The following is a 13,798-nucleotide window of genomic DNA, read 5'->3' as shown; positions in this document are numbered from 1 at the left end:
GGGATGTCGATCAAACTCGATCACTTGTGGTAGACATGTCTTCACTTTTGCCGCCGCGTCAAAAAGACGCTCGACAATCGACGAGTTTAACAGCGACCCAGCATTTTTACGATCTCTGCTCGAGATGTTGTGAGTTTGTACGTCCCCCTTCGACATGTCCTCGAGACTGATGCGTCTTCCGGCGAGTTCAATGTGATCGTATCAAGAACGTGAGCTGTCGTAAGACAGCGCGCTCGATTACGCCACTTTGACTTAAAAGTGAATACAATAATGTTTGTGCCTGTTAAAAGCAATAAAAAAATCAAATTTAAAAGTAAACCGTGACAATAACTCTTAGGGGATCAAACCACAATCTGATCGGTCTCTATAAACTCTGTAAATACACCGAGTTTGCTCGCAATGTGTCGACCCTCACTTTAGTTATTCAATACCAACCATTTTTCTATTCATAGTAACTTTGACCTTGATCCTAGGGGCCTCAAACGCAATCCCATGGAAGGTCTCCATAAAGTCTTCCTATATACCAAGTTAACTTTGGCCACTGTATGTCAAACCTAGCTAAAATTAATCGATACATAATGTGACTGACGCTGCCCTCCCTCGAGCCCGCCTAAACAATGACGTAAGTCATTCTAATAACTTGTTTTCCCTTTGTGAAAACCTGGTTAAGAATATAAAAATGTGCCTGTCAAAAGAAATAAAAAGAAAATTTAAAACAAATCAATCTTAGGCATACTTTGTATTTAGGGTTTAAATGGAGTTATGTAACCTTATTGTAAGATGGTCGTCATTAATTGTGCAAAGTATTAGTCAATGAAGTTCCATAGTCAATCAGGGGCCATAATTTGTTAAAAGGATACTATGGAGTTATCTAACCTCATTTTGTGATGGCCCTGAACAACTGGGTGAAGTATTAAGTGAATTGAATGAAGGGGTTTGGACTTATAAGAGAAAATCCCAACTTGCCCTTAAAACTTGAATATGCCCCAAAACTTAAACCTAAGTTCCCAAGTCAATCAGGGGCCATAACTTGTATAAAAAATAATACAGTTATGTAACCTCATTGTGTGATGGTCCTGAGCAACTGTGTGAAATATTAAGTCAATTGAATGAAGGGTATTAATAAATATCCCAACCTACCCTAAATCTTTAACCGAAGTTCCAAAGTCAAACAGGGGCCATAATTTGTATAAAGGATAATATGGAGTTATCCAACCTGATTTTGTGATGGCCCTGAACAACTATGTGAAGTATTGAGTGAATTGGATGAAGGGTATTGGATTTATAAGGGAAAATTTTAACTTGCCCTAAAACTTTAACCCAAGTTCCTAAGTCAATCAGGGGCCATAACTTGTATTAAGGATAATATGGAGTTATGTAACCAATTGTGTGATGGTCCTGGACAGCTGTGTGAAGTATTAAGTGAGTTGAATGAAGGGTTTTGGACTTTTAATAGAAAATCCTAACTTGCCCTAAAACTTGAACCAAAGTTCCTAAGTCAATCAGGGGCCATAACTTGTATTAAGGGTATGAGAGTTATGTAACCTCATTGTGTGATGATCCTGTACAACCTTGTGAAGTATTAAGTCAATTGAATGAAGGGTATAGAAGTTATTAATAAATATCCCAACCTACCCTAAAACTTTAACCGAAGTTTCATAGGCAATCAGGGGCCATAATGTGTATTAAGGATAATATGGGGTTATCTAACCTCATTATGTGATGGCCCTAAATAACTGTGTTAAGTATTAAGCGAATTGAATGAAGGGTATTGGACCTTTAAGTGAAAATCCCAACTTGCCCTAAAACTTGAACCGGACACAGACGCTGGGTTAAGTAGTATAGCCCTCCTTATTCTTCGAATAGTCGAGCTTAAAACCACTGCATCATTCCTCCTGATGATTTCACCCAGTAAACATCACTGTTTTTGCAAAAGATAAACCATTGTTAGACTAGTCATGCCTTGAAGAGGACTCCGTTCAGACAGAAGATGGCTGTGTAACAAGATGTTGAGTCAACGTCCCCTGCACCAACACCACCTTTGAATAACAGAGCCGGAGGGGGGAAGATCCAGAAGTGGAGCCAGGAAGAGTGCAGCACCATCTGTATTTATACCCAGTCTGCCATGTGTCGTCCTTTCTCGTAGCTAACTCTTAATAACTCGTCATATTGAGCGCATATCAGCAAAACTTGTAGAAATCTCTGTGGTTGTAGAAAGAATGTGGTACACAGATCGTACCTATGTGGCTTACACTCGAGTTTAACAGAAGAATCTTGCACTAATCTCGTTTTCACATGGAAGAGAACTTGAGCAGGTGTCCAACTGATGTACTGGGACATGCTGTCTTCTCATTTTGAACATTTGTGCAGTCATGTTTTAAATCATTCAATGCATGGCAAATTGCAGCCTTACGCTGATCAATAAGCTGAATGAAATCACTGAGGTATGTCTAAGGATAAGATCAACAAGAGATGTTTGTCAACCATTAAGCCTCCCTGAGCGCCATGTGGTCAGGATTACTTGGACAATTTAATGAAATATGCATGGATCAAAATGACAGCGGATTTATCATTGACATTGGATGCCTTTAAGGTAGTTTTAAGATTATGACCATTCAAATTTTGAGGATAGTAGGTACAGTTTTTAATCATGTTCAGATGATGACTGATATTTGCCAATATAAATGTATCCTCTTAGCAGCAGAAAATAAGTAAATATGACAAAATATTAATGATGAATATGAGTTATGACCATGACCTTTGACTATATGACCTCAAATCCATAGGGGTCATCAACAGGTCACCTCCACCCCCAAGTCAAGTTTGAGGGCCATGGGTGCCCTTGACTCGATGACGCCTAAATACTTTACGGGTCATTTACTGGTCAGGCCCAGCCTCCCTGTCAGATTTGATGATCATAGGTCCAGACTTTGTTGACCTTTGACCTAATGACACCCAAAAACAATAGGGGTCATCTTCTGGTCAGGCCCAACCTTGATGTAAAGTTTGATGACCATAGGTCCAGGAATTGTTGTTTGCCTTCAAGGTCACTGTGACCTTGACCCATAAAATCAATGGGAATCATCTACTGGTCAGGCTTAACCTCTGAGTCAAGTTTGAGGGCCATGAGTGCAGGCATAGTTGAGTCATCACTCGGACAAACTTTAATCATTCAAGGTCAATTTGAACTTGACCAGATGACCCCCAATCAATAGGAGTTATCTACTGGTCAAGCCCAACCTCCCAAGTCAAGTTTGAGGGCCATGGGTACAGGCATTGTCGAGTTATCACTCGGACAACCTTTTATCATTGGCCCTAAAAATAAATAGGGGTCATCTACTGGTCAGACCAAATCTCCAGGTCAAGTTTGAGGGCCATGGGTGCAGGCATTGTCGAATGATCACCCTAACAACCTTTAATCATTGAAGGTCAATGTGACCTTGACCTTTAGCCCGACTGGTCGACCCTACCTTCAGGTCAAGTTTGATGACCAAACGTCCAGGAATTGTCGAGATATCACTTGGTCTTGGTCTAGTGACGGACCAACCGACATGTGCAAAGCCTTTGAAGGGAGACAGAATAATGAACTGGACCAGACAAAATTCTAGAACGTGTTACCTCATGACCTACAGACCATCTTGCACAAAACCCTAGTGGGGTTGGAATCCATTGTGTAGACAGTACAGAGGGATAAAGAAGGACCACAATCGCTCACAGTGAGCTTAAACTTGAGCTTTCTATTGGTTTCTGTTTATGAAGGAGCATCGACTTGACCTACTGATATGAGATGAACAACATTTCTTTCATGGTATTTAATCTCTAACAATAACACATTATTGTGAAATGTTCAATCAGCTGTAGAGATTTAGTCGAACAGCCCGAAGCCCATGTCGTCATCCGATTCCTCGGACTCCTCTTTCTTCTCTTCCTTCTTCTCTGTAAACAAAGAAAAACATTTTCAGTCAAGCTTCTTTTCCTGAAACAATCTTTTCAGCTGCTTAGGGCGTAAAACAGATGGTTCCAACAACTCTGCCTGCATAAGCCTTAAGTGTCCAGCTTTGTGTGTTTTTTTTCATTGCAATATAGCTTTTCTGGCCCCTGATGTACACAATTCAGTTTCCAATATAGTTGATTTGGTAGTTTCTTTCTCAACTTTGATGGGTTTTTTTGTCTGACAAGTTTTAAATTCAAACCTCAACACTACACATATGTTTAATTTGAAAGAGGGGGATATGAGGTCACTCATGAGGAATGTGATAATAAAATTCAAATTTGGTTCAACTGTACAGAACGGCATCATACCTACTAGCAAAGCTAGGTTTTATTCATTGTACACTTTTGTACTCCCATAAGAGGTGTCAAAATTAGTAATCATGTGCCATTTTCAATACTTCTAAGTGCTATGCTATAATTTTCATTTTATTCTTAATACACAAAATAATTCTATTCATATGTTGAATTATAACATGCATAAGGCTGAGCCATATTGAGGCCACCTTTTAATGTCATCTGGCTGGTTAAGTTTTAGACCTTCATAACAAAAAAAGTTTAAAAAATAAAAAAAATAGCAAAGATAACTGCATCCATAAATGAGATATAAAAAAATAGTTTTTAATCAAGTTTAGAAGTAAATGATTAACAATAAAGAAAACATTAACTTATAAAAAATTTATCAGCCAGGAAGTACAAGTTGTTATTTAAATTTGTTATTGCCAGATAACTTTCTGGCACCTGATGTCCACACTCAAAGAAGTCCAATGAAGGTTAATCTGGTGGTTTTCATTGTCATCAACCACAGTACTTTTATCCGTTACACTTCATACGTACCGTGGGACAATTGACTGACAAAATCTCTTTTTTAATGAATATGCATGAAGCAGGAGAGTCAACTCTTCTTCCAATGAATTTGCATGTTACACTCAGATATTGTTCAATAACTATAAAGTCTCAGTAGCCTCTGTGGCCGTGTGGTCTTGACTACTGTCAAATATTTTTGTAGTGAGAAGGCAGACCCAGTTCAACACGGCATTTGCCAGAATATTTTTCAACCGTAAAGCATCTGGTACTTTGCGGAACCAATGAAACTGCCTCATTAATTATTCATGATTTCGAGATTTTCCTAGCCAAACTGCCCACGGTTCACAACAAAGCATAGCGTAGTGTGTATCAGGGGTATCTGACAAAGGGTGGTTTCACGCTCAACATCAATTTGTTTTCCTGGTAAGCAAGTTTTGGAATTGAAACTTCAACACTTAACATAATACCAATTTGAAAAAGCTCAATATATAGTCCAACTCATGGGGTATGTGATGATATCAACATTCAAGTTTGGTTCGACTGTGCAAAACGGCATCATACCTACTAGCAAAGCTAGGTTTTATTCATTGTACACTTTTGTACTCCCATAAGAGGTGTCAAAATTAGTAATCATGTGCCATTATACTATTATTACATAACTTATTTTCCTTAAGTTAATTATACTCAACTAAACTGAATCATTGCTAAGTGGTACAACTTTGTGCAATATCTCCAGCCATCATTCAGTGGGAAGTGAACATGTTTCATCAAAGGTTTTAAAACTAGAATGAATGAGATTTTTCTCCTTGTGCATAAAATTTACCTTATTCATGATCACAAGATAAATTTAGATCTTTATTCATGCAAAATGTAACAAAATGCACTTACTAACCCGTGTCTAAACTTTACAATGGAACTAACTTGCTGGAAGAACTACAAGTGGCTGACATACCTAATCCACTCCACACCTAATGTATATAGTATCACATAGACCAAGTGGCAATATAAAATTCACTCCATAAGTTACAGTATCATAGTATGAAAAATGTGTACTGTATTTAACAGTGGTAAACTTGCCTTCCTTGGCTGCTTCTTTACCAGCTGCAGGTGCACCGCCAGCAGCTGCCGGGGCTCCTCCACCACCAGCAGGAACCGAGGCTAGTTTCTTGGAGCCTGCAAAGGAAAAACCTCATACTATGCTTCAGTGTACTTAACATAGTCCAGTCTCTTTATTATTTGTTTAGTAAATAACCTTTCAATATTCATATTTAGTAAAATTAATAATTTATGCAATACATCTGTGATATTTTTTAATAGTTTTCATATAAACAGAATGATGTTTCACCTCAAAAGTTACCAACATTCCCAGTTAATTCCCAGTAAATTACCTTCCTCAATGACCTCTGAGAGCTTCTTTCCTTTGAGCTCAGCGATGATCTTCTTCACTTTATCAGCTTCAGCTTCAATGCCAACACTTCCCAAGATCTTCTCAATGTCGGCAGCTGATGGGGAGCCTTTTCCACCAAGAGCAGCAAGCAGGTAGGCGGCAACGTAACGCATTCTGAAATGAAAAAGATTTTAACATTCAATGTCTGTGTTTGTGAAACCGGTCTTACCTAGACTCCAGTTTTGTAAAATTTTATATGTTGCAGAAAATTAGAAATTGTAGAACAAGAGGCCAAAGAGGGCCTATACTCTACTGGCATGGCTCTTGTGGTCATTTTCAATCCAGAGAATGTATGTATGAGTAACAGGCAACAAATATATAGTTTACTTATTGTGTTTGGGTTAGCTGAAAACGCTGCACATTCAACATCTGAGGACAGAAAGTGATGTAAGCAGATTAGTTGCATGAACTATTTTAATGTGTGCCAAGTAAAGGTAATCTGAGGGTAAAAAATATTTGCTTTCAAAACTGTACTCACAAGTCGAAATGGGTGGGGCCAGCTTTTGCCCAAGGGGCATAATTTGAAATGTTTTGCTAGAGGTCATCATATGATGCTCCACAACAAATATCAGAGGTATGGGCCTTGTGGTTTGAAACAAGAAGATTTTAAAAATATTTCTTAAATAAGTCTCTAGGAAACTTGTGACCCCCGGGGCAGTGCCAGTTTTGACCCAAGGGGAATAATTTGGTGGTGGACCACTAAATTAAGCCTTGTTCAAAATAGCAAGGATCTGCATAGCTGTTTCAGACAAAAAGGTTTTTAATATTTCCCAAATTTAAGTATACCAAAGCTGTGAACCCAGGGGTGTGGCCAGTAATGACCCGAGGGGCATGATTTGAACAAACATTTACAAGCAATTGTGACTTTACATGTAAACTTGGCCAAAAAACACCCATAATCTAGGCATGCATGGGCGGATCTGGCTGGTTTTCAAAAATAACCAAGCTTTAATGGATATCTAAATGTTGTACAAGTTTCATCGAGATACAATCAAAACTGAAGACTGTATCGTGTTCACAAGCAATTGTTTACAGACACATGGATTTTTTTTGATACTTTCAAGGCCCTGAATCTAGGCATGCATGGGCGGAGTTAAAGCATTTTGGCGAGTTATAAAATAATGCTATAAATTTATATTGCATAACACTAATTTCAAAGTGCCCTTGACCCAGAGATGAAATAAATTTTACAAACTCTTTTAAAGTTCAAAACTTAGTTATTTAACAAAACCTCCCATAATTGTCTTGGTGATTCCCACTTTTGAATTCTGCACATTAATAAATTGATCCCGCACCTGTCACAAGTTTTTGTTAAATCTGTTGGCACTTGTGAAGTCATACTCCCAGAATACTAAGAATGTATGTTGACAAATCATGTAGATTTTTAGACGGTGGCGACTTCGCTATTTCAATGATTAAATCAAGTCAGATTTGCCAAAAATTACGATGATCATAGAGTGATATGCTCTGCCATTTAGAGCTGCAAGCCATGTGATGAATGCTTGTTTAATCAATTAATGTTTGTTTATTTAATTAGTATTCTATACTCTATATGAAGAGTATTCAACGCCCGAAGTGACAAGTGATTATCGTTCTGGTTCTGACCAGTATCTGTGTTCATTAGCAGCAGTCAAACTCAATGACGTAAATAGCTCCGCCCATTATGCAAATTAACGGATACCGCTTACTAGGATGGCTTCGAAAACAAAAATGCAAAATAATCAAAATTGATATTTTATTAATTTTGTTCAAATATGTTTTATTTATCAGCTAAAATTAAAAGATGCATCTTTTAAGTTTATATTTGTAACAGAAAAATATACATTTGTCACGCGCCATCTTAAAATCGCAGGAGACAGGTGCCCGTTTACTTCCTTTCAATTGTAATGAAAGTGAACGTAGAACTGTTGGACAAAATAATATCACTGTCAGTGTAAAGAACAGTCATGTTCTAATCTATATGTTTTTATTGCTTAGTCATTTATTTAAAGGCTGGGGTGCCTGACACCAAATATCCTACTGGATAGCAATTAAGCCTATAAGGCAGAGGAGGCATGGTTAATCGGGTTTATGAGGTCTGCTCTGGTCAGCAGTTTGATTGTAAACATTCACATGTCTTGTGGTATTATATCATTCAGGAGAGAGTGGTACATAAGAATTCGTCCATTGGTTTCTCACTTGAGATTAGATAAATAACGTTTCGTATACCATGACCAATACTTCTATGAATGGTGTTATGATAAGCCATTTGGTAGTATATATCAACCCAGATAATGGATGTTTTCCACCATATGGCAGTTACAACCTCATACTATGATAGTTAACCTGTAGTAAACAGGAATTGGTAGTGAAATTCAGTTGGCTGTTAGAGGGTCATGAACTTTCAAGATCTGTCGATCAACATTGCTGGGAAATTTGAATTTGACAGTTATAAAAAATATATTTGAAAGTAGTATTTATAAATGTTTGAGTATTGAAATTCACAAAATATGTTTTTGATACATTTAATGAACCATCTTGCAAATTTTAGCTTTTTTTGTTTGTTAATTATTTGTATATTTGAAAATATGTACTGGCAGTCTGTACTAGCAGACAGCTCTGTTAGGTCAAGTAAAGTGGCCATTTTTCTGACTGTCTGCCTTTTATACTATTACCCCGGCCTTTAAACATGATTATTGACCATGCAGTATACAGTTTTAAACTGAGTTTTACTGTTATTGAATTTAAGTGTTTATTAAAGCTCGCAGTATGATGTGTTATAATGGTCTCTTGCCATCTTAAATATCCATAAATAAACACAACCTCAATCACATGAGATTTAATTTTAACTAGTTTAAATCAAAACAATATATAAAGCCATGCGACTTAATTTTTTTTTTTAAAAGCAAGTAGTTTTGACAATTTAGCAAGTATGTTTTAGGTCGCTTGCTTTTTTTAGCAAGTGGCAAAAAAAAGTTGATTTTGAACCCTGTGTTCAGTGGCGTAGCTAGGCCTGGGTCTACAACTTTTTTGAAAAATGACAAAATATAAATAACCTCAAAATGCAATAAAAACTAGGAAACTCAGAAGTTGTATATAACATTATTATAACAAACCAGTCTCGTGTTTATATAAACTATGTGCTGAGTTTATTGCTTGATTTTATTGTAATCATTGCAAATATATTTAAGTTTGTGTAATGTGCATATAAAATGGATGTTATTTTGCCTTTTGTTTTTCTCCTGGAATGCTCCCAAATTGCACTATTTTGCTTCTAATTTAGAAAGAAACCTTTGGGGTGGGTATCCCCGAACTCACCCAGAACCATCGGGCCTACAAGTTGTTTTAGGCCTAGCAACACCCCTGATTTTTACATGTAAAACATAACTCATGTATTAGTTTGTTATTTATATTAATGCTGGCATATGTTAAAAACGAAATCTAGTAAATATTTACGGTCACATGCTGTTGTGCCTAGTTCAGATAAATACTACCATGCTCTTTATCACGGACCTATAAACCATGGACTGGCAACTGCCCGATATCGGTGAAACGATAAGAAATAAAAATTTACCAACAATCCTTGGCGCGCGCACGGTAAATATCGGATAATTCGCCGAATCTCCGATCGGTGATTAACAGCAATCTTTGGTTATTTCCGCCACCTCTGCTAATAATGCCTTGTTCGTTATAGATTTAATTTTAATTAATAACTGTGATTTTAATCAGATTCCATTGGACTATTATCAACTCAAATGAAAGTACCGCGCATTTGAGTCAATTTTAATGTTTTCCTACATGTATATATTCGGCCGATTTCGGACGTCTCGAAAATGACCACAAGGTAAGATTATGGAATGAAATCCCGCTGCAAGCGAGAGTTTGAGATTATGGCATTAACACAAATGAGAGTTGCCAATCCATGGTTTGTAGGTCCATGCCTTTATTAATCTTAAAAATGTACTAATGGCACCTGCTAGATAGTTAAAAAATGGCAATGCTTTGTTGACAGATCAATATGAATTTGTCTTTCATGAAACACTGAGGTGTATCAAGAACAAAGTACTGGATAAAAATAATCTATGTGTAACTTTTGTTTTTTTAATTAACAATGCAGTGTTAAATATTGTTGAGTTACAATAGAAAAATATATTTTACATTCGTATGAATCAGTCGACATGTGGCATTTAGGGAACAAAATGAAAATCAAAAGGTTGAAAAAAAGTTCCCTATAGGCTATATGCGCAAAATAGTGGCTACGTTCAGACTAGTCCAAATAATTATACGTTGACGGATTTTTTTTTAGATTTTTGATATGGCAAATCTTTCACGTACAAATTGTTTAGTATCAAAAGTGGGTAGTTGTTCCGATCAGGATTCGGGGTTAAAGCATATAGCGTCTATACAATATCATAAAAACAAGAAATAGTACCAGATAATGCTATTTTATACAATATCATAAAAACAAGAAATAGTACCAGATAATGCTATTTTATATTAGTTCCAAACACAAAAAATAATCTTATAATTATGAGTTTGATGGCTTTGCTTCATTTCATTCTGTCAAAACATAACGATACATACATGAAGGGCACCTGCAAGGCTTCAGGGCACAGTTTTAAATCGCTCGGAACATTTCGGCCATGGCCGAGTTGTTACGATTGTATAATGAGGTCTATCTAGAATCTTTGTCGGAGGAGGCCGAGTAATTACGATTGTATTGAGTTTTTCCCCTTCGTATAATTGTTGTCTGTCAGTCAACTTTCGTTTTATTGGAAAGGTAAACAACTTGATTTAATGCATTAAATGCTTGTTTAGTGCAAAATAACATTTCACTTACATGATAAAATATGAATATAACTCTTTATGATCAATTTCAACCATAAAATACTTCACTAAAAACAATTTCAATATTTTTAAAACACCCCGTTTTTTTGCACATTCCCGTTTAGACGTTAGGGATTGGAAGAATCCCGTATAACACGTCTATTATTTTAGACTACGTTCAGACTAGTTACTTAATAACAGTTTTTTCTTTCCAGCAAGTCCATGAATTATGTACATACACAATATTCAAAAATATTAATTTGTTCATTTATAACATAAAATATAGCTTTTAGACTGTAAGAAATAATAAATTGCTTTACTTTAAGTCTTTGGACACGAAACGTAGTCACACCAGTTCGCGATAAATTTCGGAAAGGAAGCACGTGGGGCGTACTCTCTATTATTTGTACGAAACGAAATAGTACCGGTGACAACATACTCCGGATGTACAGCTATATATGCTTTATTGTGAATTAAAATATTATTTTTGTATCCTAATTTTAAAAATGATCTTAATAGTGTTTACTTTAAAAAAATCTTTGTTTAGAGATGTTAAAGGTCAATGTGCAGGAAATATAAAATGCATTGTCTACGCAGTGACTTCCCCTTGCAACACAGGGGTTTATTTAAACTCTAGGATGAATTTTAGGGGAGATCATTTATATATGAAGGCTGAGCATAAAATGTTGGATTTTTTTTATTTACATGCATTATTATACCATTAAGACAAATTCCTATTTATTTACTTATGATGTTCTTTTAAGATAATATTTTACATTAACCATTTAACAGTATTTATTGTGTAGTGTTTGACATACTCTATAGTCCAAAGCACACACGATATGATCAATGATGCAAAACATTTTTAATTGTTAACAGTTATTGTATATCGTAACGTATTCTCCGAATGGGTATTACCCGATTGCGAGGGTAAATTTTAAAGCTTACCCCTCCTTTAAGTCAAATAAACTTCTACCCACGGAACTACCAGGGACAAGGACATACATATATTGTCTGCATGCGTATGAAAGCGGGTTGGCTTTTATGAGGCCAGCCTTTCCATATTTACAAAAGGTTGGCTCTGTGGGACCATCCAGATGTCATAGATCGCGGCTTCCACAGCATTATGGATACCATGTCCAATGACCACCTCGTCAAAACGCCCTATATTGCTCAAATATTCCCCACACTTTAGGCTCCACGGCTAAAAGATGGTCAAAACACTAAAATTATTAGTTGCAATTCAAAAACAAATTCTTAACACGTGTTTGTCATTACAAACTGTTCATTTAATTAAAACAATTTTTAAAAATAACTTCTCAAAAAAGCGGCTACGTTGAAAATTAGATAACTGTTGAACATGTTTCATTTACTAATTTAAAAGTATTTCGACTTTAATTCTTTTATTTTATATTCTGTAATTAAATAGCTTGAGGTAATGTCAATGCATATACGTCTGCATTAAATTATACCAAATGATGTTGAAAAAACCCAGCAGACATAAAAATGGAAGCGTTTTACTGGGACTTTTTGGCCCAATTTCAAAATGGGATTAGCGGAATTTTAACTAAAACATTTTAGCTATTCGATTAGGGAGTGCATCTTTGTTTCAAAATCACTTGTATGGCGTTGACCCAAGTTTCCTTGGGAGTAATTTTCCGTCTTTGGCATCAAATTCAACTTGTGTTTATTGATAACAAATCCGTTCAAGAACAATCAATTGATACGTTGAATGCGTGGCAACTCAGCCTTCGATGTAAGGCAGGGTATACAGGTATAACCTTCTCTGAACTTTTCTAATTTCCCTTGACTTTAGTGTTTGTGAATTACAGTCACTTCTTATATAGGTAATTTATGACATTAAATACACGTTAAAGCTGTACTCTCACAGATTGAAAGTTATGACAACTTTTTCTATTTTTTTTTGTCTTGGAACGAGCCAATTTTTGCGAAAAACCATGGAAACCAGTTAAATGAAACTGCTGACAAAAAATTAGATCTCAGATTTTTATATTCAAGTTAAAAAAATGATGCTTTATGCATTTTTCTTAAACCGTTACTAACGGTTTAAGCCATAAAACATAAATTTTCGAACGGAACTATAAAAATCTACGTTCTGATTTTTTTGTCAGCAATCTTATATCATTGATTTGCAGATATTTACGCAAAAAATGCTCTTTCCAAGACAAAAACTATAAAAAAAAGTTGTAAAATGGTAAATCTGTGAGAGTGCAGCTTTAATTAAGTTGTGATGGCACGTTATGGTTGTAGTCTAAAATAATAGACGTGTTATACGGGATTCTTCCAATCCCTAACGTCTAAACGGGAATGTGCAAAAAACGGGGGTGTTTTAAAAATATTGAAATTGTTTTAAGTGAAGTATTTTATGGTTGAAATTGATCATAAAGAGTTATATTCATATTTTACCATGTAAGTGAAATGTTATTTTGCACTAAACAAGCATTTAGTGCATTAAAACAAGTTGTTTACCTTTCCAATAAAACGAAAGCTGACTGACACAGACAACAATTATGCGAAGGGGAACAACTCGATACAATCGTAATAGCTCGGCCTTCTCCGACAAAGCTTCGAGATAGACCTCGTTATACAATCGTAACAACTCGGCCATGGCCGAAATGTTCCGAGCGATTTAAAACTGTGCCCTAAAAAGCCTTGCAGGTGCCCTTCATGTATATATATCGTTATGTTTTGACAGAATGAAATGAAAAAAAGCCGTCAAACTCATAA

The 13,798-nt window shown here is 36.0% G+C and overlaps 1 protein-coding gene across 1 annotated transcript; it reads right to left on the bottom strand.

Moving 5' to 3' along the window:
- Positions 1-3,797: 3,797 nt before the first annotated feature.
- LOC128232847 (60S acidic ribosomal protein P2-like) lies at positions 3,798-11,487 on the bottom strand. The gene is made up of 4 exons (XM_052946612.1): positions 11,371-11,487; positions 6,186-6,358; positions 5,875-5,970; positions 3,798-3,936 (listed from the first exon to the last, which is right to left on the bottom strand). The coding sequence occupies exons 2-4, from the start codon at positions 6,355-6,357 to the stop codon at positions 3,866-3,868; spliced, it is 339 nt and encodes a 112-aa protein (XP_052802572.1). The 5' UTR covers position 6,358; positions 11,371-11,487; the 3' UTR covers positions 3,798-3,865.
- Between the last annotated feature and the right edge of the window lie 2,311 nt (positions 11,488-13,798).

This window comes from Mya arenaria, chromosome 4 (assembly GCF_026914265.1).
Source record: "Mya arenaria isolate MELC-2E11 chromosome 4, ASM2691426v1".
NCBI lineage: Eukaryota > Metazoa > Mollusca > Bivalvia > Myida > Myidae > Mya > Mya arenaria.
Note: the sequence above shows the minus strand (reverse complement) of the source record. Positions and strands in the feature narration are given on the sequence as shown.